Source organism: Macaca nemestrina, chromosome 11, assembly GCF_043159975.1.
Source record: "Macaca nemestrina isolate mMacNem1 chromosome 11, mMacNem.hap1, whole genome shotgun sequence".
Classification (NCBI taxonomy): domain Eukaryota; kingdom Metazoa; phylum Chordata; class Mammalia; order Primates; family Cercopithecidae; genus Macaca; species Macaca nemestrina.
In genome coordinates this window covers 133791371-133816966 of record NC_092135.1, presented here as the reverse complement: position 1 = coordinate 133816966, position 25596 = coordinate 133791371, and the positions used below count along the sequence as shown (strand labels likewise).

General features: G+C 47.7%; 1 protein-coding gene across 15 annotated transcripts in view; it reads right to left on the bottom strand.

The window, feature by feature from the left end:
- Positions 1 to 25596, bottom strand: part of LOC105473862 (ArfGAP with GTPase domain, ankyrin repeat and PH domain 1) — a 644177-nt gene that overhangs the window by 401833 nt on the left and 216748 nt on the right. For 14 of the 15 annotated variants that reach the window (XM_071073619.1, XM_071073622.1, XM_071073625.1 and 11 more), the window contains exon 3: positions 21863 to 21950. In XM_071073619.1, the coding sequence (XP_070929720.1) occupies positions 21863 to 21950 (88 nt within the window). Of the gene's footprint in view, positions 1 to 20694; positions 20877 to 21862; positions 21951 to 25596 lie in introns of those variants that run through there. The other variant, XM_071073626.1, reaches the window with a different exon arrangement.

The following is a 25596-nucleotide window of genomic DNA, read 5'->3' as shown; positions in this document are numbered from 1 at the left end:
CCAATTTTGTCCCCATTTCCACGTATTTTCCTGCAGGTCTGTTTCGCCCACCTGGATCCTCCCAGCACCTGATGCACACAGCTTGGCCCATGGCCCATGTGACAGATCTGCCATGAGTGATGTGCAACCTTCTCTGCTGCCAATTATGTTGACATAACACTAAATCGTATCAGGATAACTTCATTCTCAACAAGGGTTTTCAGTCTCCCCAAACCTGACGTCCCTGTCAGACACGCATCTGGCCCAGGCACACCTGTGAACAGGTGCTAGGCGAGCTCTGCAGGCAGGGGCAAGCGTCACCCTGGAACCGTAGCACCTCCCAATGGCGGGTACCCCCAGGCTGAGGAACCAGACAGATCAGCCGCAGCTGCCTGACCCTGAGGTGGAACCAGGTTGCTGGGCAGCTGTGACCGCATCTCAGTGAGAGGGGAAAACAGAGTCCCAGTCTCACTGAAATCTGTGCTTCCCCAGGACACAAGGATGTCACTGGAGGTAAACAGCATCACACGGAATCCTCAGCCTAGAGCAGAGGGAGGTGAGAACAGAACCCGCATCCTTTCTGGGCTTGGCTTTCTGTACGGAGTTTAAAGCAGAATGGAGGGCTCTTATCTCGTCTGAGTTACTTGGGGATACAGCGGTACTGTCTTCTTGTCTGAAGTCAACTTCAAGTGCAATGTATTAGGTTTCTGTTTCACCCCAAGGCAAGTGTTCAGGGTTCCCAGAACATGTGGAAACTGCACTGGGAGCCTTGGTTTGCCCTTGAGCTTGTATTTGTGAGTGAGTCGAGGTCTTAATTTCTCCCTAAATCCCACACTGCAGAGAGAAAAGTGTATGGAAGGTGGAACTGAGTTATTTCCACCAAGATGCTGAAGTACACCAGGAAGAAAAGGATACAGCTGCACTCTTGTTTTTCAAATACCTTTTTCTAAGTCCTCCTAGTCTTTTGTGATTACTACTCTGAATCCTGGTCTCACAATGTGAGAACCAGTGTTAAATGTGGGCTGTGGGGGAAATAAAACAAGCGGGTTCCTTCGAGTTTCTGCACTCACGCGGGGTGGAGCTACAGACGAGCCTCTTCAACACAAGTGCGGTCTACACAGGGAGACGTCGGAGAGGGGGATCATCTATGCTGTCATTTCTGCTTTCAGAAAAAAAAGAGAAAACTGAATTTTCCCGTTCCAAAAAAAAGGGCTCTTTTGGGAGTCAACACTGCAACAGATGTTTGGCATTTCTGTCATTTTGGCTAATTGAACTGAAAGCTATCAACGTATCATTAACAGTCCTCCAAGCGACAGCTATGGCAACGACAGTGTGCCTTCCAAAGCCGTCGTCTACAAAGCACTTGTTTTCCCACATCATCTCCGTTAACCCTCACCCCGTCTTATGATGCAAACATCACTGGTGACGCCCAAATCCACGCAGGAGGAAAAGGAGTTCAGACACAGAGCAAGAGCTCCACAGCCAGCACGCAGCAGGACCAAGACTCAAATCCAGACGCTCTGACTGCTTCTGACCCCTCCCTCTCTTTCCATGTGAACTTCTGCTAAGACAAGCCCTACAGAAACAAAGCCGGCAGCCTCCGTGTTTGCTGGGTTTTGCAGCACTCACAGGGCCAACATCAAACATGCAGAGAGGTGGGACTATCTTATCCTTACTCCACTCACACTCGGGGAACGGTGATCTCTGCCTTTAGCTCCAATCATCATCACTGTGCTTAGGAAACTAGAAAGACAGACACCTATCTGTAACTTTCATTTTTCACTGCTGATTTTTATCTTTTTAAAGTGTTTTAAAATTTTTTATTATTATTTTTTTTCATGCCTGAGCTAAGGATGAAAATGACTCTTGACTTCAAAGCTGCATGTGCAGAGCCCACTGTTTCCCTTTGCCATTAGAGAGGGGAGGGACCTCATGCAGTGTCTGATCAAGATGCAGTGGAGCCACCCGGTTGTTTCAGCAGGTGCAAGCTGGCCACGCCTCGTCAACTGCCCAGCGCTATGGGGTCAGACTGGATGGGAGAAAGACAGGCGGAGCATGGCTGGCAGGTCCTGGGTTCCCTCCGGCCATGTGTTTGGGATTTCTTCCAGGAAAACATTTTCAAAATTCATCTACAATATTCTTTGTTGCTGAGTGCCATCATGACATCGGGAAAAAATCTGCAAACTGCATTGTTCCCTAATTATTTTTAACAAGTGGGATGAGATGGATACCTTGAAAAGGACAATCGCCCCTCGTTTTTCTCTAGGAGAATACTTAAAATTTCAATCATGAATGCGCCAGAAATTTGTAAAAAAATTAATTTGGCTCGTTTAACTTGGATAAAAATACTGAAGTCAGTCACCAATGTTGCGGTTTTGGAAAAGTTTCGTATTGTGACATTTAAAAGGAATTTTGGACCACATATTTATTTATACACTGGGAAAAAGGTTTTATTGGTAACATCTTTGTTTACAAAATTTAGCCAAATCAGATTTCACTTCCTCTCTCAACTTGTTTTTTAAAAACTTACATTGTAAAATAAAAAGTAACTACTATACAAAGGTACAAGCAGTGAGTGAGGACCCCACATGTGGGGACTGCTGACTATTTCCGGGGGGGGGGGGGGGGAACACTCCGGGGTTCTGACCCGCAGTGAAATGGGGGCACTTAACACCCGATTTTCCTGGGCAGGCCACGGTCTCTCATGGTTTTGTCTAACCCAGATCTAAGCAAGGTACTAAAGGAACACAGAAAAAGAAAAAAGCCAAACTCCAGGTTAAGATGGCGGATAAGAACTTCACTATAACTGAATTTTCTTTCCTCCTTTGCTAATAAAACAAGGGGGAAACATGAAAGCCTGAAGGAAGGAACTTCACCATCCAACAGGAAAAAGGGCACAGCTTAACATAACAGACCTCAAAAAATGCAGGCTCTAAGGAACAAAAAGGAAGATTTGAGCTGGGCAGAGGCTCCTCGTCTCTCCTGAGCCATCAGTACCCCATCACTCCACCCCAAAGTGCACAGGGAAGAAACGGAAGGGGCAGCCGTGGCCTCATCTTTTTGGTCTCCTGACTGAGGAATGGCAATGACAAAGCCTTGGAAGTGAATGGCCGGGCAAAGGTTCTCTGGAGGCGAAGAAGATGCCCGCGTTGCCTGGTGAGTGGGAGAAGTGACCCACGTAGGGGGGCACCTCAAGGGGAACAATGATATATTCCTCCCACCCCCCAGGACAGGTGAAGGGAACCTGGAAGAGGACGTGGTAAATTCCCAGGAAGAGCAGAGCCCTGGTCCCTAATGAAGGGCAGACTCCTTCAACGGGAGGCAGCTCCCTCCAACTACAGAGGGATGGCAGGGCATGGATGCTCAGCAAATCCTGGGATCTCTGGAAGAACGGCATCCAGTCTCAGGTCCTGCGGCATGGGCAGTGACACTCGACAGATGCCCCCGAACGCCCCTGCAGCTGGCTGGGGGAGGTGGCTGAGCTCTGGCAAATGGGAATGTGGGCAGAAGGGTCCGGCCCATCTCGTCCGGGGCACTCAGGATGACAGCATCTCCTCTCCCTCACCTTCTCCCACCACAGGAAGCAGGGCGGTGAGAGGCTCCCAAACAGCCTGACTCGGAATGAGGGAGAAGCCTTCCCAGTGGTCAGCGTCAGTCTCGGTCAAGACAATGTCTGGGAAGAGAGGTCCAAGCCGAGAAGGCTGAAGAGCAGGGCTGGGGACATTATGCAAAGGCTCCCCAGCAGGGAAAACAGCAAGGTGGGAGAGGCTTGGGAATAGGAAGGAGGGAAGGGAACAGAAGAGAAACAAAGCAACAATGGAGAAGAAAACAAAACTCAAAAAGCAGAAGGAAGTCCGTTAAACCGCTTCCCACTCCAATGTGACTTAAGAAAGAACAGCCATTCCGTGGGACGAGAAACTCCAGGATGAGAATTTGAAACAACATGAGATAAAATGGAAACGTCCAGATCCGAGGATCAAAACAGCATTTGGGGAACTGATGAATAAAATTAGAAAAAGTAAGGAGCAGGAGAGACAAGGCTGAAAGCTGAGTTTCTGACACAGAGGAACGGCTTGAAACAGACACAGTCAATGAGATTAAAAAGACAGAGGTAAAGTATTTAAGAGAGAAGTTCATTGACAAACGGACCTAAACAAAAGGATAAATGGTTATCTCTGACAACACATCCCCTGCAAAAGAACTCAAAGACTATTCGAAGATAAAAGACAAAGGAATGTTCCTGAGACGCAGAAAGATCTGAATCCGCAGATCAAAAGTGCACGCAATACCCCAGGAAAACGTGACACAGGTTCACAGCTTTCAAGATGAGAAAACCGAGGTCTGGGGAAAAACAGCACACGCTGGCCGAGGTGGGGGGTGGGGTTCTTATTGGCTGCAAGACCTCAGAGCAGCAGGGTTTCAAAGTGAGTTCCAAGGAGCACTTTTCCAAGGAGGCATCAGCAAATTCAAAACTGGCTACAGGGCCGGGCGTGGTGGCTGATACCTGTAATAATCCCAGGACTTTAGGAGGCCAAGGTGGGAGAAGCGCTTGAGCTCAGGAATTTAAAACCAGCCCTGGCAACATAATGAGACCGTCTCTATAAAAAATTTAAAATTTAGCCAGGCATGGTGGCACAGGCCTGTAGTCCCAGCTACTAAGGAGGCTGAGGCAGGAGGATCGCTTGAGCCTGGAAGTTTGAAGCTGCAGTGAGCCATGACTGCCCCACTGCACTCCAGCCCGGGCAACAGAGTGAGACCCTGTCTCCGAAATAGAAATAATTTTAAAAAAAAAGGCTGCTTTAGATATTTTAAAATACATATATACAGCTGTTTTTTAAACTGTATCACAGTAACAACAAACCTGCACTCAAGTGTGCTACCGAATAAAAGTGAGACCAAGAACACGGAACACGTGGGTAAACTCGTGTTGGGTAAACTCCTGTGCAAAGCAGAGTCCACCTGCTGTGGCTTAGGCTGGAAGGCTGCAGCTTCACACTGGCCTTTCAACAACCTTGGCCTGCATTTGTTTGCACCTGAAAATTATGCAGACAAGCACACAGCTGTGGGAGGCATCCGACCTTCTCATGAGTGACATGTCAGGTAAGCAGTAAGGACTGTTAACTAGCTGACTCTTCAAAGTATGTTATGGTGGGTTTAATGTTTACCATGACTTAGAAGGCTTCTATCTGACAACTTCCAAGGAATGAGAACAGTTGCTTTTACTGACCCACTTTGGAATTCTTGAAGACCCACTACTCCTATTACTTAAAGACTTTGGATCTATTTAATTGAAGAGCGCTTGAAATTACAAGTAGGTTATACGTTAAAGAAAGGGTGGGGAGAAGTCCTTCTGAACCCCTTCAGCACATCTCTGAATGCACACAAGCAGGAGGATGGCCTGAACCAACAGGAGGTGGAGGTTGCGATGAGCCGAGATCACACCACTGCACTCCAGTCTGGGCATCTCCCCGCCAAAAAAAAAAAAAACACACACACACACAAAAAAAAACAGGAGAGGACTTACCTGAGTAGCTCAGGAATTACTGACACAAAGTAAACAAAAACACACTTCACTGGATGAAAAACCAGATATAAAACTGAAACCTGGAGACCTAATATGTGTTCATGAAAATAACTTCATTGCTGTCTTCAACAAATGTACAAATGTATAAACTTGAACTAGTAAAAGTTATACTTACAATATTTTTGAAAAAATATGATATTGCTGCTCGAAAAGAAGCTGAAAAACTAGTGTTTGAGAAAACAGTTTCTTGCCCAATAGTTACAATTTAATTTCCTTACATCTTGACTTCCAAGAGCTTTGAGAAAAACAAAACTTAGCAGCTTAACACATAAAACCTATTAAGAGCTCTCTCTTCCAAATAACATATTTTAAAAACTAAAATAAAAACAGCCAGGTGTGGGGGCTGACACCTGTAAAACCAGCACTTTGGGAGGCCGAGGTGGGTGGATCACCTGAGGTCAGGAGTTCAAGACCAGCCTGGCCAACATGGCAAAACCCTGTCTCTACTAAAAACACAAAAATTATCTGGGCATGGTGGTGGGTGCCTGTAATCCCAGCTACTCAGGAGGCTGAGGCAGGAGAATCTGGGAGGCGGAGGTTGCAGTGAGCCGAGATTGCACCACTGCACTCCAGCCTGGGCAACACAGTGAGACTGTGTCTCAAAAACAAACAAACAAATACACAAACTAAAATGGAAACAAAAAGTCTGGCAAGGTGGTGTAGGCTGGTTCACACGGACCAATTTCCATCATCAGTATCCGACGACATCCAACTGTCAGCAGAAGCAACTTCATTAGATTTTATTAGTCTTTTTCCCTCTAGAAAACACTATATCCTTAGAAAAGCAGACGTTAGAATAAAAATAAAAAACAAAAGAAAAAAAGATCTAAAACTACTGCAAAATAGTATTATCTCAACAAAGTGTTCTCTGACAGCTGCAGAATTTCAGATACAGTCACCTGCACCCTAACAACACTTTCGTCAACCACGGAGCAATAAATGACAGTCGTCCCATGAGATCACAGTAACCTATTTTTACTGTACCTTGTCTACGTTTAGATTATACACAAATACTTGCCACTGAGTTACAACTGCCCACAATATTCAGTACAGTCACATGTCCAGGTTGTGGCCCAGCAGCAACAGGTCCTCTTGCGTAGCCTGGGTGTGTAGCAGGCTACACCATGTAGGTGTAAGCACATGTATGATGAGTGCACAACAGTGAAATCGCCTAACACCACATGTCTCAGAATAAATCCTCATCATTAAGGGACACATGACTGTACTGCAAAGAATAACATATGCCCTGCAGCATCATCAAACCTGAAAAGAGCAAGCATGCCACAAAGCCCAAGGCATGTTTTTTCCTGTGAAGTTATAAGGACTTCACTTTGAGATAATGGCGTGAAAACACGGAGAATGCCTTCGGGAAAGAGAAGTCGGCCTGCAAACGACCACTCACCTCCCTGGGCTGCCAGCCCAGGTCTGTCACCAGCCATGGGGTCCTGCCACCAGCCATGGGGTCCTGCCTGTGCCTGTCTCAGAACTTTCTGCATATTGGAACTTTCTGCAAATCCACTGTTGGAAGCAAGACCCCAGGCTCCCGAAGAGCTTCACAGAACTCACACTTCTCTCAACAGCTCAGCAGCTGCTCTGGGGTCTCATCCGGCCCAACGTGTGGGCTCAGCTCCAGTCCACTGGGTGAGGAGAAGTCCTTCTGAACCCCGTCAGCACATCTGCTGACTGTGAAATGAGTGGCGGCCCTCTGGGCAGCAATGCAGGGGAATGGGCTCTGAGCCACGTTCCAAGAACCCACCTCAGGCCCATACCTCTAGGCTATATGACCCTGAATATCTCTTGTGGCCTCTGGTGCCTCTGTTTCCCTAGGTGTAAATGAGCTAATCCACGTCGGCTGTCTGTCAGCTTCCTGAAATGTCACAAGTGGCTCATAAAAATTAACGAATGACTGCTACATTACGACCATGACCATATCATTTCCAAAAGGAAACTCACACATGGAGGGAGAGTTTGGCAACACCAATTCAATGAACAGAAGCAGTAAAACTGCAACAACTAGAACATGAGAGATGCATCTGTCTTCCGTTCAATTCCCATAGGAAAGCCAGGCCTCTTCCTAATACGCAGTCGTAATTCCATGCTTTCTGGAAGATTCAGGATACATCTCTTCCCTGACATCAAAACAGCCTGTAAAATCGCATGTCTTGGACAAGTGCTTCTCAAATGGCTCCAGGGAAAAGATTCTACAAATCTCCAGTAAAGGAGTCCATGTTGATCCAAGTGTGTGGCATGTTCCTAAAGTCAGACCAGAGCTTGCAGGTAAGCAAGTGATAAAAGAACAAAGGGGAACGCATCTGCTGTATACTCAGCCAGTGATACAATCTGGTTCCTATTGGTGTGAGCTCCTTTTCTGCAACTACACCACAAGCACCTGTGCCTGTTTCTCCATTACCACCCCACACAGGTCAAGAACATCTTGGTCATCTCAACCACCACCAAACATCCAGCCCCATAACATGCCAGACACAGCCTTGATGCCAGGAATAGGGTGAACAAGACAAGGTCTCCGCCCTGATGGAGTTTATTGTCCAGAGCAGCAGGAGAAGCAAACTGACTCATGTTAGACAAGGAGAGCCGGGCTGGGGGCTGGGGGTTGGGGGTGAGCTGCAGGCAGGCTCAGCCTGCACCTCTCAGAGAAAACGGTTGGGGGCTGCTTTTCAATCACCACTTTGAAGAAAAAAAATAGTCACATAATGATGGGTCCCACCCAATAAAACCTAATTTACAACCAAATAAGTAAACTGTTGATTGAAAATCTTCCAACACCCACCAACGCAGTGGTGCTTGAATATTTCCGCATCTCCCACTGTCTCTGAAATAGCCTGCATGGTCAACTTAACATATTTAGTCATACACATTTGGTTCTTGTGAGGAAAATGATTTTTAATATTTTGTACATTTATTTTAAGCATAAAAAAGGTAAATAGGCATGGTGGCTCACACCTGTAATACCAGAACTTTGGGAGGCCAAGTCAAGAAGATCGCTTGAGCCCAGGAGTTCAAGGTGTAGTGAGCTATGATGGCACCACTGCACTCCAGCCCAGGTGACAGAGTGAGACCTTGTCTCGTTAAAAAAAAAAAAAAAGGAAACAAAGGAGCATTGCAGAACTGGAGAAAGTGTCTAACTCCTCACCTGGGGTATTTAAATAAGGCTTTCTCACCAAGTAATGGCACCGTGACCTGAGATGGATGCACAATGGCACAAGTGTTAGAATCCAGAGGGCAGGAAGCAAGTGGGAGAGCAGAGTGCCACTCAGGGGCCCCTCGGCAGTTACTCGGCTGCCCACACGGGCTCCTCGTCCCTCAGAGCCTATTGCTCTACACTAGTGGTTCCTATGTGAGCGTAACTTTAGATTAAAAAATAATTGGCTTTACATGAACTCTCTTTTTCAATACACAATTCAGGAAGTGAGTATGTGAAAGTATGGGCTGATGAGCTGTTAGTCCACATATAATCTCTGAATGTAAATAAGGTGCTTGTTTCAAGAAACTAAGAAAGGGTGGTTGCTATTCGATGAGCCTGCATGGAGAAACCACGAAATCTTATGCGATTTGACTATTCTACGTCAGTTTTCCATACTGTAGGGTAGGGGCTGGCGAACTGCTCGTGTAAAAGGCCAGAAAGTAAGTATTTTAGGCCTTGCATGTTGTATCCTTGTTTTTATGTTTACGGCCCTTTAAAAAAAACTAAAAACCTCTGTTCTCAGGCAGTAGCAACACAGACGAGGTGACAGGTCGCTGCTGCAGTCTCATCTTTGGTATTTCTTTTGTTGACCGATGCACTTTGCTCTTCTAACTGCTAGACTCCTTTTACTCTGGGGACTCCGGAAAACGCATTTGTAATTCTTACAATCCTGAGGTGACACTGTAATGGCTTTAATGGAAGGAGGCCAGCAAGTTGTCTCCAGGCCTGTCCCCATCCTAACTAGGATTTTGGTCCCCAAGAATACCCAAGTGGACCAACGCCCTGAGCTGGAAAGCACCAAGACCGGGTCCAGCCTCTCATCCACAGGTGGCAGAGGTGAGACCGCCCCTAGACCACCCCTACAGCATCCTCGTGGGGGATGGGGTCACTGGCTCTCAGGTTGAGCTGACCACCCAAGGCCCAGAGGTTCTTCCAGGAACCTCCTGCCTCTGGAACATCCTGGAACGAGCTACATCTGCCACTGAGGCACTGCCAGGCTCCCTGGGGCTCCCAGCCTAGATGCTGCCCATGTTAAAGTAGGTGCCAGGTCACATGGTTCTAGACAGTCCAAACACACCTGGGAACCAGTTTTTCTTAGGCCTAATAAGCAGATGCAGCTCCTGAAGGAGCAAGTGCCCTAGTCAGCACAGGGGGCTTCATGGTGATGGGTTTCAGCAGCTCATCCCATTAGCCAGTGTCAAGGTCCAGAGGTAGCCTGGGGATTCCCCTATCTGTCCTCTTAAGTCCCTCTCCAAAGCCAGTGCTCCTACTAACAACCTGGCAGGAGCCCTGGAGCCCAGCCGCCCTGACTCTATCGTGCCTCTGCCCGGCCAACCCCACTTCTCCTCTCTCTGTCCCTGGAAGACCCACACAGCAGCTGGCCTGGTCTCCTGCCAGATGGTGCAGCCACATCACGCCTGGGTTTTGACCGTTCCTCCACACCCCCTGCTCTTGTCCAGGCTCCAAACCTCCCTTATGTCTAGAGGGAGACGCTGCAGGCTGGCTTCCCCTCCTCCTCGCCCCACTCTTGGTCCACCAGGCATGCTTTCATTTCACCGTATTCGGCTTTCAAAGAGCAAGTGCTGATTTTTTTCCTTCTTGCTTGTGGTGGTGTTAATTATTTTTAAAAATATACAACATTAAGAAACGGGGCTCCGAAAATAAACGCTGGCCACATGGGCTGCCCTCACGCAACAAGAAGAGACCACCAGCTTGTGGACCCAGGGCAGGCACCAGAAGCTGTCACACTAGCACTCCTCCTGCACCCAGACCCTGCCTCAGAATCCTCCCGAACTCTGTGCCTTCCAGAAGCCACCAAGCATGGATAAAGGACTACACTGTGAGTTGAATCAGGTTTCCATTTCGAGTCTGGGTCAATCATTAATGAATTTATGTTAAGCCATTGGAACCATATGAAACTGTCATCTTTTGCAGATTATTGGCAGCCGTATATAGCCTAATTTACATTGATTTAAGAGCGCGCGTGCGCACACACACACACACACACACACACACACACACACACAGAGTCTAGCCCAGCCCTTTTCAGATCTCATGGCTGGTAGCCCATGAAGCGGAGTGGGGAGCTTGAGGGCACTTTCATTACATCTCAAATTCTCCTGATGTAATTCTTTCTGGCACTCGACCTAATTCGCTATTGGGACCTTCCTTCAACTTCTACTTTCCTTGTCTCCACTGTCCTGGCCCTTGGAGTTTGCCACAGGCAGAGAAGTAGCACTTAGTGTCCAGGTCCCCACTGGGCAGGCACGATCTTACAGGATGCAACATTTTCTTCGGGGAGCTGCGAGAGGCAATCCCAGCTCTAACCACTGCTGAGTGGAACGTGTGCTCCGCACGTTCAATTTCATTCCCGGCCTCCTCTCAAGTATCAATCTCTCCATCCTGACCCACAGCCAGACCCTCAAACTAGACATGCTGCACCCTCACCCCGTCTTTTCTCTGCACTTCACCTTTTTCAGTATGCTACCTTCCACAGGAAACCATTCAACCCTGATTGCTGGATTGCCTATGCCTAAGAAAGGCTGTATTATGATCAATATGGGTACCTTCTGAGAAACTGCTCTCTCCCCTTTTCTGACACCGATAAAATAGGTTGGGGGAGAAGGGGAGAGGAGGAGTGGTGGTGAGTTAATGTGGCTGATGATGTTGGAGGAAGGATGTAAAAACATCATTTTGTGAGCTGACATTTTTAAGATCCAAACAATGTATAACATTTCAAAGACTAAGCTTTCGGCATTGGAGATTAAGAAGGAAAAACTTGCCTGAAAACGTCAGAGGTCCACAGCCCAAGTGAGATTGTAAAAGTCACAGGGAGACATTTACCAGAGGTAGCTTTGGGGTGAATTCAAACATACCCCAGGTGCTTCTCCTTTAGCACCCAAGTTCAAACCGTGCAAGCTGGGTGTAACCTGATCTGTGAATTAGGAGAGAGAACTGCACTGCACAACACCCCCCTCCCTCCAACCCCCATACTGGTCAAAATGCTTAAAAAGGACAAATCCTGAAGACACAAGGTGCAGACGTGCCTCCCCGCCTTTTCTCGAGTCCACCTTCTGCCCAGCCCTAGTCTATCATACTCCTCCTGCTCAAGCCACTCAGCTCAATTAGGCCGACCTCATCTCCCTACCCCAAGGCACAGAACAATCAAAATATCCCCTCCAACCCCTGTGATACTGATTGTTTTAGGGAAAAGCACGTGGCTCAAACGAGGCCACGTGGAACTGACTTATAGTCTTTTGCTGGAGCTATTGACAAAAATACTCACCTTTCCCTCCTCACCATATCTGAGCACTAAGGACCATGAAACCACCATGAAGGGCTTGCTACCAAGTGGGGAGACCTGGCTGGGCATGAAGACCAACACAGGCAAGAAATGGGGGAGAGGGTTCCTCAAGAACTCCAGTGCATCAGGAGATTAGGGTCTTTCTAAAACTAAATCCATCCCCTTGGCTGCTCCAGGGATGCAAGTTACGAAGTTAATAATTCACCACTGGCCCCCTGCCTTTCTGTTTTAGCTCTTCGAAGTTGGTCAACCATCTCTTGCAACCAAGAGCATAGACTAACACAATGGGCATGGCTCTGGGGCTTCCAGACCAGAGCAAGAGGTTCCTGGCCAGGGGCAGACTGGTCTGCTGCCATCTGGTCTCCTGGACCTGGAGCTGGGCTTCCAGAGAGATGGTGTGATCAAGGCCAAAGACATGGGCAGACGGGAGCAGTGAACACAGGTGAAAGTGTGTGATGGTGGTTCCCTTGGGATAGATCCAATGGCTCTGTTAATCCGCAATTAACAGGTAAATGCGCATACAGCCTCAGAACACCTTTGGGGTAAAATTTCTCTAGGAAAAATGAAAAATGATTAGTAATTACATATGTGAAACTTTCTAGGCTCTAGTCTTCTTTTTCCTCTTAAAGAACGGTTTTGTTAAAACCTCTGATGCCGTGAGGTTTCTTAGGAAAGCAACAGTTATGTCAACAGCATGTGCTGTGCTGTTTCTGGGCTCTCTGTGAGTTAAGGGACACGTATGAGCGTCTGGGTCCTGCCCTGAGGAGACAGTGACTCCCGACAGAAGCCAGCGGGCTTGTCCTCTTCAGGGCGCTCCCAGATCGGGTGTAAGTCCCAGCCCTGAATCACGGTTACTCATTCAGAAAGGTCTTTTCCCTGGAACGCAGGCTCCACCGCAGGCCCAGTATGGCTTTCAGTAAGCCCTGGATTTCTTGTCAAATTAATTGTAACAATATGGGACAATACATTCTGAGTCCATGCAGCCAACTCAAAAACACACTTTGCCCTGCCAATTTCATCAATGCCAAAAACATGACAATCTCCTTAGTCTGATTTTACAGCTTTTTTTTCTTGCTCAAAATGAAACAGAACATGCTTCCTTTTATTATTTTTTTGAACATCTAGTAATGTTAGCATCCTTTACCTATTTTTAGACAATATCACCTGATCCTCACAGATAGCTTCCATGCCAGGGGTCAAGTTAGGGACTGTCACACACAGAGGAAGACAAGAACAAAGGGGAACGGTATTTCCATGGTGAGCGATCAGGGTAATTCTGATAATCATCAGTGAAGATGGCTGAACTGACTTCTGCTTTATCTATGAAACCAACACAGCAGCAGGCTCATAATCTCAAAGTTTACAGATGATCCTCATTAAAAAATTATCATGTGTTTATAATCACTTGGTTGCAACTAACGGTCAAATTCAGGTTGAAAAATCTAAATGGCTAGATTTCACGACTAGTCATGTGTTACTGGAGTATTACAGGTTCTTTTTCCACTGGAACATTAAACAGCACCCAAGAACAGCTTTAGAAATAAGCCCTAACATCTGGGATGCAGTGGTAGCTGACAACTATTTTTTTTTTTTTTTAACTTATTTGACTTGGAAAGGGTTTTTGGAGCTGACAGCTTAAACACACTTCATGTGTCCCAGAAAATAAGACTGGGTGTTTACCACATGTTTTGTTTCTAGGAAACTAAGTAAACATTCGTTAAAACATGTTTAAGATACACGTGCTCCTGAGAACACATTTACTATCCTGATGACAGGAAAAAATTCTAGGCAGTCCTGGAGGAGGGTAGTAAGGCTGACCCCGGGAGAAAGACTCGAAGGTGGCCGTACAGCCAGCTGGCCCTGGGGGCCAGAAGCCAGTGGCCAGTAGAACTCTCCTCCAGCATGTCGCATCAGCAGCTAGGAACAAGCAACAGAAACCAAACACGCAGTGGAAAATCCCAGAACCCTTCAGCCTCAGTACAGCACAGCCTGACCCCCGAGATGCTGGAAACGAGACGTCCTTTCTCCAGGAGGTGAAGCAGCTCATTTCTTCCTACAGAACCTCCAAGCCTTGAGCAAACTCTGATGTGAACCAAATAAACCGAACAGACAAGCGAAAGGGTTCTCTGGAGAGATGTGAGAGATGAAATGGGTCTGGTGTACTTTCCTGCTTCCCAGGCACAAAGCAAAAGTATGTTTGAGAATTTCCTAGGACTTATGCTCAAAAACTCGACTTTCCTGAGTTATGGGACCGTCAAGCTTAATCTCACCCACTGTTTCTCACTGGTCCTTACCTGGTAGTTATAATTGCTCTTAGCACCTGGTATTTTCTCTTAAAGCTTTTCCTCATGAGCACGGGGTGTTGAGGTTTCTTCAGTCTCCCTTATCTGTTTTGGACTCTTCTTTACATAGGGAAGCCCCCTCGCAGGTACCTTTTCCACCTGGGAGGGCACCGGCTTCCCCTGCCCTACGCTGGCAGGCTCTCGAGTGAAAGAGCTGCCTTGAGTCCCTTCACCTTACTCTTCCAGCTACGACTATCATATTCTATCGGCAAAATGAACAGGGGAGGCTAACCTCCTAGTGACCAATGTGTTCTGTCTTTGGGACAGAGCATGGGGATAGCTGCTACCTATGTGTGGCCCGAGCTGGGAAGATGGGAGAGCCTGGAGATGGGGCTGATGGGGCTGGAGGGTCACCCTTCTGGGAGGGAGGCAGGGCGGGCACAGCTTTTACCAGCCATCCCCATTACCAGGCTCCCAGCCAGGAGCTTGCTGGCTGTTGGCCTAGGCACATTCAGGACTGTCTCAGCCTTGGAGCTAGCTTTCTGCCTAAAATTTTGAGTTGGTTAAGAATCAATCAGAAACTCCAGATTCCATCACTGAAGAAAGGAGCCCCTGCTGAATTAAGCTCATGAAGACTCGGGAATGACAGGGCCGATGTTCCCACATCATGCCTGGCTAAGGCCCTTCCCTGCGAATCCCCCTGTGTGGTGGCAGCAGGCTACGACAACACTGACCCTCGCAGGCAGCCACTGGGCCCCACTGGCAGGCCGGCCTCGGCCCTCCTTTTGCCCCTTTCACACCTGGATGTTGGTTTCTTCCAGATCTGGGATGAAAGGCGGCTCTCAGTACTTCCTCTCGGTACTTTCAGTGCCATTTCGCAGCTTGGAGTTGGTCTATGAACATTCTCAAGTCAGTCTCGACCAGCCAACCATAAAAGCTCCCACTCAATCCATACACAGTTTAATCTCATCTTGGGAAACTTGTGGGGCCACCTTTCTGCCCTACTCAGGTGTGCCACGATCTCAACGTGGTGCCGGCTTTCAGCTTTTCTGGTCCTTAGGTCCTTCTAGCACATGGGCTACCCTGTACAGCCCAGGAGGGCCCATGGCCCAGGGCACCTGGGACGCCATGGGTGTCACAGAGAAAGACGTCCTAGCGAATGGGTCTCAGAGCAATGACTCAGTTCTGCAACCTGGAAAGATCTCAGGAGGTCGCCACGCTCTCCCCACCTGCGGGGGCTGCGCCCTCCCCACTTGCGGGGGCCGCGCTCTCCCCACCTGCAGGGGCTGAAGGGTCTCAGGGCAGGTCCACATTTCCTATCAAACGTCCACATAATACTGGATGTCCTAGCTTTGTTTCCTTTCACTTTTTCTGTTTTGAAAGGAGAGTTAAAAGCTCAGTGGCATCATGTGGGGCCTGTGTTGGGGGAAGCAGGCACATGCTGAATATGAAGCACATAAACACACGATGACCAAAGTCACATCACACCCCCAAAACGTCACACGATTCTAATCAGCAGCCATTAATAGGGCTCAACTGGCAAATGAGAAATTTTCATCTGATTCTGGAAGTGAATGGCAGCTGTGAAATTGTCCTCAGAGGTGTGAAGGTCACTGCCAGCCAATGAGTCCTTGTGAGGTTCTAGAACACCAGCGGAGCTTGCAAAAGCGTCGCCCGCAGAACCGTGACCACCACCAAGTGATGGGGCCAACTCCAGCAGTTCTAAGTGCAGTGCCCGTCTAAACCATGCTTCTCTAACCTGCCACCCAGGACGGCTTTGAATGAGGCCCAACACAAATTCGTAAACTTTCTTAACACATGAGTTTTTAGTGTGTGTATAATTTTTTTTTTTTTTTTAGCTGATTGGCTATTGTTAGTGTTAGTGTATTTTATGTGTGGCCCAAGACAATTCTTCTTCTTCCAATGTAGCCCAGGGAAGCCAAAAGACTGGACACCCCTGGAAAACATCACAGGTATATAACGCACACACTGTTGCGGATTGAATGTGTCCCCCAAAAGATACGTTCAAGCCCTAACCCCTGGGACCTGTGGTGGGACCTCACTTGGATACAGGGTCTTTGCAGATGGGATCAAGTAAAGATGATGTCATGCTGGAGGAGGGTGGGCCCTAATCAAATGGCTGTTGTCCTTATAAGAAAAAAAGTTTGGACACGGTCACCGGTAGCTGGGAAAACGCTGTGACCACAGAGACAGAGACTGGAGTTAGGAGTCTATGAGCCAAGAAAGGCCAGGGATTGCTGACCACCACCAGAAACTCTCCCAGCCATCTAAATATCCCAGCCACAGGTCATGATTAGGATAAAGGATATTCATGCACTAATTAAATCACAACAACGGTGCACAGACACACAACAGATTCAACCTCAAAGCCTGCAGAGGGACCAATGCCGTCAACACCTTCATTTCTGACTTGCGAGAATTGTGAGAATACATTTCTGTTTTAAGCCACAGTTTGTGGTACTTTGTTACCACAGCCCTAGGACTGAGGTACACATACATATATTACACGCCTAGGTGTGCACACACACACACGCGTGAGCACGTACACCCAATTAAGGAAAGTGTCTATACAAGAAGTTTACTCTCTGACTGCTTTCATGAAATCACAAGCTCTCTACGCTGTTACCCACTTTCGCATTGTTAATTCACTAATTGAAAAACAGTATTTACATCCTTCCCTCATTTGAACCGCATCTTTAAAATTATCTAAATCTTGTGAGTTGGCTCTCTTCACTGTAACAATAAAATATCAACCAAAATGCATCACACAATTAAAAGACAGCAGATGTTACCCACTGGGATGGAGCTAAAATGCATCTGATGTATCTGCTGAAAAGTAGGCTCAGATCTGGAGACGGCTCTGCACCAGAAATGTTTCTACCAAGAGAGCGCTCCCCTGAAGACAGGAAGGCCCTCACCACCTCACCCCTCCCAGCAATCTACATATCCTAGCTACAGGTCAGGATTAGGACATAAAGGATATTCACGCACTAATTAAATCAGAACTGCACAGACACGGAACAGATTCAACATTCAACCTCGAAGCTGCAAAAGGAATCAACCCCGTTAATACCTTGATTTCAGACTTCTAAGAACTATGAGAATACATTTCTGTTTTACGCCACACTGTGTGTGGTAGTTTGTTACTACAACGCTAGGACTGAAGTACACATACATGTATTACACATCTATGTGTACATACACACACACACACACACACACACACAATTAAGGAATCTGTCAATGCAAGAGGTTTACAGCCGCATCAACACCTTGATTTCAGACTTCTAAGAACTATGAGAATACATTTCTGTTTTAAGCCACACTGTGTGTGGTAGTTTGTTACTACAATGCTAGGACTGAAGTACACATACATGTATTACACACCTAGCTGGACATACACACACACACACACACACACACACACACACACACACACACACACACAAAATTAAGGAATCTGTCAATGCAAGAGGTTTACGACCCCATCAACACCTTGATTTCAGACTTCTGAGAACTATGAGAATACATTTCTGTTTTAAGCCACACTGTGTGTGGTGGTTTGTTACTACAGTGCTAGGACTGAAGTACACATACACGTACTACACACCTAGCTGTACACACACACACACACACACACACACACACACACACACAGAGTTAAGGAATCTGTCAATCCAAGACTTTTACTCTCTGACTGCTTTCATGGAATCCCAAGCTCCCTGCCGTGTCACCCACTTCTGCGCTGCTAATTCACTAACTGAAAAACAGAGTATTTACATCCTTCCCTCATTTGAACTGCATCTTTAAAATTATCTAAATGTTGGCTGGATGTGGTGGCTCATGCCTGTAATCCCAGCACTCTGGGAGGCCCAGGCGGGTGGATCACTTGAGGTCAGGAGTTCAAGACCAGCCTGGCCAATATGGTGAAACCCCACCTCTACTAAAAATACAAAAAGTATCCAGCCATGGTGGCACGCACCTGTAATAGCAGCTACTCAGGAGGCCTCGGCAGGAGGATCACTTGAACCCTGGAGGCAGAGGTTGCAGTGAGCTGAGATCGCGCCACTGTACTCCAGTCTGGGTGACAGAGTGAGACTCCGTCTCAAAATAAATAAATAAATAAATAATATGATCCAAATCTTGTGAGTTGGCTCTCTTCACTACAAGAATAAAGTTCAACCAAAATGCATCATACAATTAAAAGACAGCAGATATACCCTCTGGGATGGAGCTAAAATCCATCTGATGTATTTGATGAAAAGCAGGCTCGGATCTGGAGACAGCTGTGCACCAGAAATCTTTCTACCACGAGAGAGCTCTCCCCTGAAGACAGGAAGGCCCTCACCACCTCACCGCTCCCAGCAAGCTACATATCCCAGCCACGGGTCAGGATTAGGATATAAAGGATATTCACACACTAATAAATCAGAAGAACAGGGTACAGACATTTAAGAAGCACAGGGAGAATCCAAGGAACTATCTGGACAGGCAGATACACAGCAAAATGCCTTTCATTCAAAGCAGCTGCCCAGCTGATCGCTCTAGCAGTCATATGAGGAAAGGGGGGCTGATGAGAAAGGAGCAGTACACCAAGAAATGGGAAGGTCACAGAGCTCACTCAAAATCCAATTCCTCAACCGGGCGCCAGCCACTCCCACCATCGGCTGTGCCCTCACCTTTGTGTGGGTAACTAACCACAGGTGAGGCTGGGCCATCATCGGCTTTGTCAACCTCCAGCACTCCCCGAGGACAACACATCCCTTTGATATTCTCCACACACCCAGGCGACAGCACAGTAAATTATATCCCAAACCCACAACACTCTATACCTAAAGCTTCTCAATTAAGCAAAGCACGGGTAATTGATCAACACTCACTGGACAAAAATTGAAATCACTTTCCAGGTACAGGCTCCCTGAGCATAAGAAGGAATTTCAGGATGGCAGGACCATGGTATGAAAGAAATCACGGCTTCTCATTCACTTTCTTTCCCAAACAGCAAGTATGGCTCCCTTCATTACAAGTTACATTACAACAAGCTATGGCTCCCTGCTGCCACTGTCATGAGGCACACAGTCAAATGAACAGGAAGTAAAAGTCCGTTCCCTGGTCTCGTTAAGAGGGACAAAGACAGTGTGGAACCACCTGCTTGGTTCTACACGGGAAAGGTGGCTCAGCCATGAGAAGAATGAATTCAGCAGGACTAAGAGTCTTCCAGGCACGAGGAGCCACATATTCATAATTCTTTCAGCACCCGGGGGCCCTAGACGCACACCCACTGGGGTGCACCTGGGTGTCTGCTGCTGTCAGCTCCTCACACTCCCACAGAACAATCCCTGGGACCATGAGTGAAAAGATGAGAGGCCACATCCCCAGGGAGGGCTGCTGCAGGGCATGAGAAAAGGTCAGGGATCATGATCTTTCCCCTGACCCAGGAAGCCTTGGGCATGGGGCCCCATGGAGAGGATGAGCTAGTTCCACTCTGCAGATGAAGAAAGGGAGGTACTCACCCACGCTCCTACTCTTAACAATAATGTATTTTTAAAAACCATAGACAATACTATGAAATTTCAATGGAGTAAAATGTACTACTTGAAAAATCAAAGCAGCAGGGCGGTTAGCGATCAGTTTAGGTCCCCCCAAAATCCTTCCTTTTGATGTATAAACGTTCAAGAGAAATGCCTTGGTGTTAGTCAAAATGTAAGGGTCGATTATGCATTGCAAAGACATCACAGCTGGAACCAAACACAACGGAACACACTGTGAATGCCCAGAGGGAAAAAAGCAAAAAGCCATAAAAATGCCCAAATAGCCATACAGCAGAAAGGCTACCATGAGGGAGGCGTGGTCCTTGTTCTTACTCCAGAGACCCAGGGCCTCCAGCGCTGCCCCACCAGACACCTGAACCCCAGAGCCAGGGACAGCCAGAGCAACAGCAACAAAACCAGGGCCCCACCCACGTCTAACTTCCTGTGATCCCAGGTTGAAATCCACAGAGTTGCAGGGGCCTGAAGGTAGATTTACTTGGAAAAGGTGGTCATTTCACTTGCAGGTGAGTTAACCTCTGTATAACCTCTACAATAGCGAGCCCTGAGAAATAAGTGGAAAACCCAAGGAAACATCTCTAAAAGATTCTCTAGCTGTCATCAGCTGACTGTGGCTAAAATTCAGACTCCAACACAAAGGAGCAAATAAAAGCCATCAAAACCCAGGGACAGAGCCTTGGCAAAATGTGGCCTTTGCTCGTTTCTCCAAATCATGCCATTTTCTAGCAGCTGTATGCATTTCTCAGTGGAGAGGCAAGCTTTCTCTTACTGACCCCACATACGAGCCTTCATTTCCATCTCTCATCTTCCTAAATCATCATTTCCGTACGGAAGGTCTTTTCCTGAAGCGTGAGGTGTTCATTACATGACCGCACAATTCTGCAAAACAGTGGCAGAGCCTCAAGCCACTTCTATACTTTTCCGAACGGTTCCACAGTATTCAGGACAAGAGTTAAATGCTAGGACAGGTGTTACAGGAAACAGGTGAAGCTACTTGGGACTACTGCTAAAAAGACAACTAAGGGACAAAACAGGGTGGAATGTTCAACTGAAAAAAAAGATAAAATGAAACAAAATAGGATGGCACACAGAACAAGAGGGGAAGGGAACGCTACAGTACAAAGTGGTGCCTTTCCTCTCTCTCCAAAACAAGACAAGCGCTGCCATGAAGAAAATGAATAGTTACCTGCATCCATATCTGCAAAGAATGGAACAGCCAGTAAGAAAAAGAAGGAACCAGAAATTCAGTGTCTCAGAGTTGGATTTAACAAGGTTACATGGAGAGAAAATTTCATTTAGAAAACTGCTTGTCAACTACACCCCTTCATTAGGGGACATGGGAGCTAAATGCTTTCCTATCATTATCATAACTTTATTTAAGGCAAAAAATAAAACATGGACATGTTAACTGAAGAAGTAAATGCCTAATGGCAAAAAAAAAAAAAAAATCTTACTCTCATGCAAAATGATTATTAAATGTTTATAAATATAAGGGGGGAAACATACTCAAACATATGGTGGTGGTAATCTGAACGTCTTATCCAGAAAGGCTCATATCTATAACTAAGTAACATTACATACAAATTATGTATAAATTCAATATCCAGATCACAGAAATGTCCAGTCAATATTTAAAGGAGTAACAGTGGATAAAAAGGACACTGGATTAAAAACGACATTTGAAAGGACAGAACAATTAGATAAGAAATAAATTCAATGGTATTTCATGGTTCTACTGTACTATTCCAAATATCAAAGTGAATATAATGGGTTTGCTAGAAATACTACAGAAGAAACCACATACTTAAGGGTTTTTACTGCTTGGTATGTTTTATTGCTTTCTTGACCTGTGATACATCAAAGTCATGATTTACAATATGCTAAGGAAAAATTTTTAAAAACTACATTCTTAAGCTTCCAACTGCCTGCCAAACAGCATACCTTCCGGAGACTCCTCCTGGACATAAGTGCCCGTCAGGTACCGGTGCACCAGGGCAGACTTGCCGCTGGCCAAGTTACCCACAATTCCCTGAAACAGAAACGGACAACCGTTAAGCATAAGCAAATCACTCTATTTGGCATTTTGCAAATACAAAGAGGCTAAAATAGACAGGAGGCCTAAACACAAACATAACCAAGCACTGGCTGGATGGCCAAAAACAAGCTCGTTCACTACTTCTATTGGAGTAAAAGGGAGTCCAATACTCTTAATTAACATCTCACGTTCTCATCAGCCTCAACAGCTGCAACGGCATCAGCAATGCTGGTATAAACACTGGTTTGGTATTCTTCCAGAAAACAAGCACATTGCTTACATCAGGGCTGTGTTCCTTGAGTTAGCCCGCCGGCATCTACTGTGCACCCTCCAGAGACAGGGAAAAGCAGCAGGTGAGGTGGCATCCAAGGGCAGAGCTGAGTGACGTGGGAAGAGTGGCGAGGACCCATGCATGGTAGCATCTCTAGGGAATGAGTCTAGGGTAGACTTGGGGGCAGGACAACAGGAGCAGAAAAGAGCAGTGTGGGGAGACCTGGGGGTGGAGCAGTGAGGCAGGGGCCGGCCATACAGGTAAGGAGGGCACACACCTGCCTCCCAGACACAGGACCCACCACGGCATCTCCGAGAAAAAGGGGACGGTGCCGGGGCTGCTGGGAGAGACGGCAAAGGTGCTCGTTTGTGCTGGATTAGAAGGCGACCCTCAGGAGTAAGGGTGACATGAGGGCCGCTGTCCTAGCAGTAACCCGGTGACGAGGCTGACGCTCCAGGGGCTTCTTCAGAGGAAGGCTCCCTGTTGACACAGTGGACACACCTGGCCTCCAAGCCTCCAAGTGGGCGGATCCCACAGGAAGCCTCCCTTTCCCTGTGCCTGGGAGCTGTATCCCCCCGACGCTGCCTTCTGTGGGAAGCTGCTCATCAAAAATCTCCTGCATTTTAATCTTTTCCTCCCCCACTAGAACATTGCTAGCAATCAAATTTAAGCATGATCGAACTGATTCCTTTAAAAGCCCAAAACATCACAAGGGACCCATCCTTGGGCACAGGTGCTCATTAAGGCCACCTGCCATTCCCAGAGCTGGGACTCAGCCCCACTTGCTCTTGGCCCCACTTGCTCTCGGTTCCACTTGTTGACCTCCCTCCTGCCTCCACTCAAATTATCTGAAGCTCTGGCCCTGCTGCTACCAGGAAACTGCCCACTAGGTCACCCGTGACTTTCATTTCAAAGCCACTAGCCTGTCTTGCTCTGACCTGACCCCATCACCGGCAGCTGCTGCTAAGACACTCTCTTCCAACTCTCACACTGGCTTCCGCCTCTGCCTCCCTCCCAGCCCTGTGGGCTCTTCCTCCATCTGCCGGCACACACTGGGGCTCGCCAGGGCTGCATCCTCACATCTCCAGCTGATCCTCCACTCTAATGTCCCAACATGTGCCTGTCCATATCCAACTTTCTCTCAATGAGCTGTGATTCCATTTAAAAGGAGACGCCCTGCAGATTCTGGAATCATAGCTCGTTGATAGAAGGTTGATGTGGGAAAAGAGCGGCCTATTCCCAAAATCTCATCCCCTGGCCGCCGTCCACCCCAGCTCCAGGCGCCCCTATTCAGCTCCCACCAGGACTTCTTATATATCCATACACCACCTACGTGGTGCTCACGCCTCGACGAGTCCACACCTCGCCTCTCTCCCCCAGACTGCTCATCAGCTCCTGAGGCCACATCACACCCAGCCTCTCAAACCAGAAAGCTGGAGGCCAGCCCCGACTCCCTCCTGGGCACGCTGCTGCCACCTCGGTGTGGACTCTCCGGTGTGCACAGATCGAGAAGGCAGCCTCTAGGGCCTCTCCCTGCCTGCAAGCACCTGCTTTTCATCCCGAGAACACCAGAGAGGTTCCTGGAAACAAACTGACCATGAGAAAGTGGCATTCCTTCATTTCACAAGCCCTGGGAGACTCCTGCTGCCTGGAGGCCAAACTCCAAACATTTTAGGAACAAACTGTCTCCCTCCAAATCCTCACACACAACTTTGCTGGCAGCTAACGGACCCAGCAGGTCCGTGAACTTGCCACAAGAACACTTCACTACTCCTGTCACCTGAGCACCCCTCCCCTCTCGCCTGATGAGGGCTTCACTTTCTCTTGGGAAGGCTTCCCTGCTTTCCTCCCACCCCCAGAGGGCCTTGACAGTGGCTGGTGAGGCCCTGGGCTCCACCTCCCACTACACTTAGGACCCTGAGGGCCAAGATCTCTGTCTCTGGATACCGGCCAGGACACCAACTCTGACTCTGTACACTTGTCATAGCTCCTGGCCCCAGGAGAGGCCTGGTAAACACAAGATGGGTCGATGGATAGATGGATGGCAAGGAAGAAGGATGGGAGGGAGGGAGGAAGGAGAGATGGAAAGAAAGGGGAGAGGAGAGGAGGAGAAACAGGAGGGAGGAAGGACCATTGATTAAGTAGATGATGAAGCCAATAGCTATAAGAACAAACAGGGCCGGGTGCGGTGGCTCACGCCTGTCATCCCAGCACTTTGTGAGGCCGAGGCGGGCAGATCACGAAGTCAGGAGATCGAGGCCATCCTGGCTAACATGGTGAAATCCCATCTCTACTAAAAATACAAAAAAATTAGCCGGGTGTGGTGACACACCTATAGTAGTCCCAGCTACTTGGGTGGCTGAGGCAGGAGAACCGCTTGAACCCGGGAGGCAGAGGTTGCAGTGAGCCGAGATCACGTCTCTGCACTCCACTCCAGCCTGGGTGACAGAGCGAGACTCCTCAAAAAAAAAAAAAAAGAAAGAAAGAAAACAAACAAACAAACATAGAAGAACAAATTTTGCATGAGAGTGTAGAAAAAAGGTTCTCAGTGATTTACAGGCCACCGTGGTCTGCTGTCTGAGTGATGGCTTATGGATCCAAATGTTCTCCTTCACCCAGTCATGGCCACTCCCACTCTCTACTCATCAGCCAGAGTGGCCTTTCTAAAACCTATACCCAGTCCTTTCCTCTTTTACACCCCAGTTACAACCCTCCTCTCTCTCACCTTCCTGCTCTCTGCTCGGCCTTCTAGTCAATCAGCTACCAAGCCCCATCCTAACAGGCCTTGCTGTCTCCAGGCAACTAAAGCTTTCCACATCAATCATTCCCTGAAACCTACTCTTTCTATCAGTTCAGATGTCACTTCCTCTGAGAAGCCTGCAGCTATGGTAGGAATATTTAGGCTTCCCCCTCCTACCCACACACTCCTGGCCAAACTCGTATGTTGAAACCTAACCCCCGGCTGGGCACGGTGGTTCACGCCTGTAATCCCAGCCCTTTGGGAGGCTGAGGCAGGTGGATCACCTGAGGTCAGGAGTTCAAGACCAGACCGGCCAACATGGTGAAACCCCACCTCTACTAAAAAACACAAAAATTAGCCAGGCGTGGTGGTACATGCCTGTAATCCCAGCTACTCGAGGCTGAGGCAGGAGAATCACTTGAACCTGGGAGGCAGAGGTTGCAGTGAGCTGAGTTTGCACCACTGCACTCCAGCCTGGGTGACGGAGCTGACAAAAAATAAAAACAAAATAATACATAATTTTTTTAAAAAAGAAACGTAACCCCCGAGGTGATTGTATTACGAGGTGAGGCAGTTGTGGCAGCAGATTAGCGCCCTGATAGAAGAGGCCTGGGAAAGATCTCTTGCCT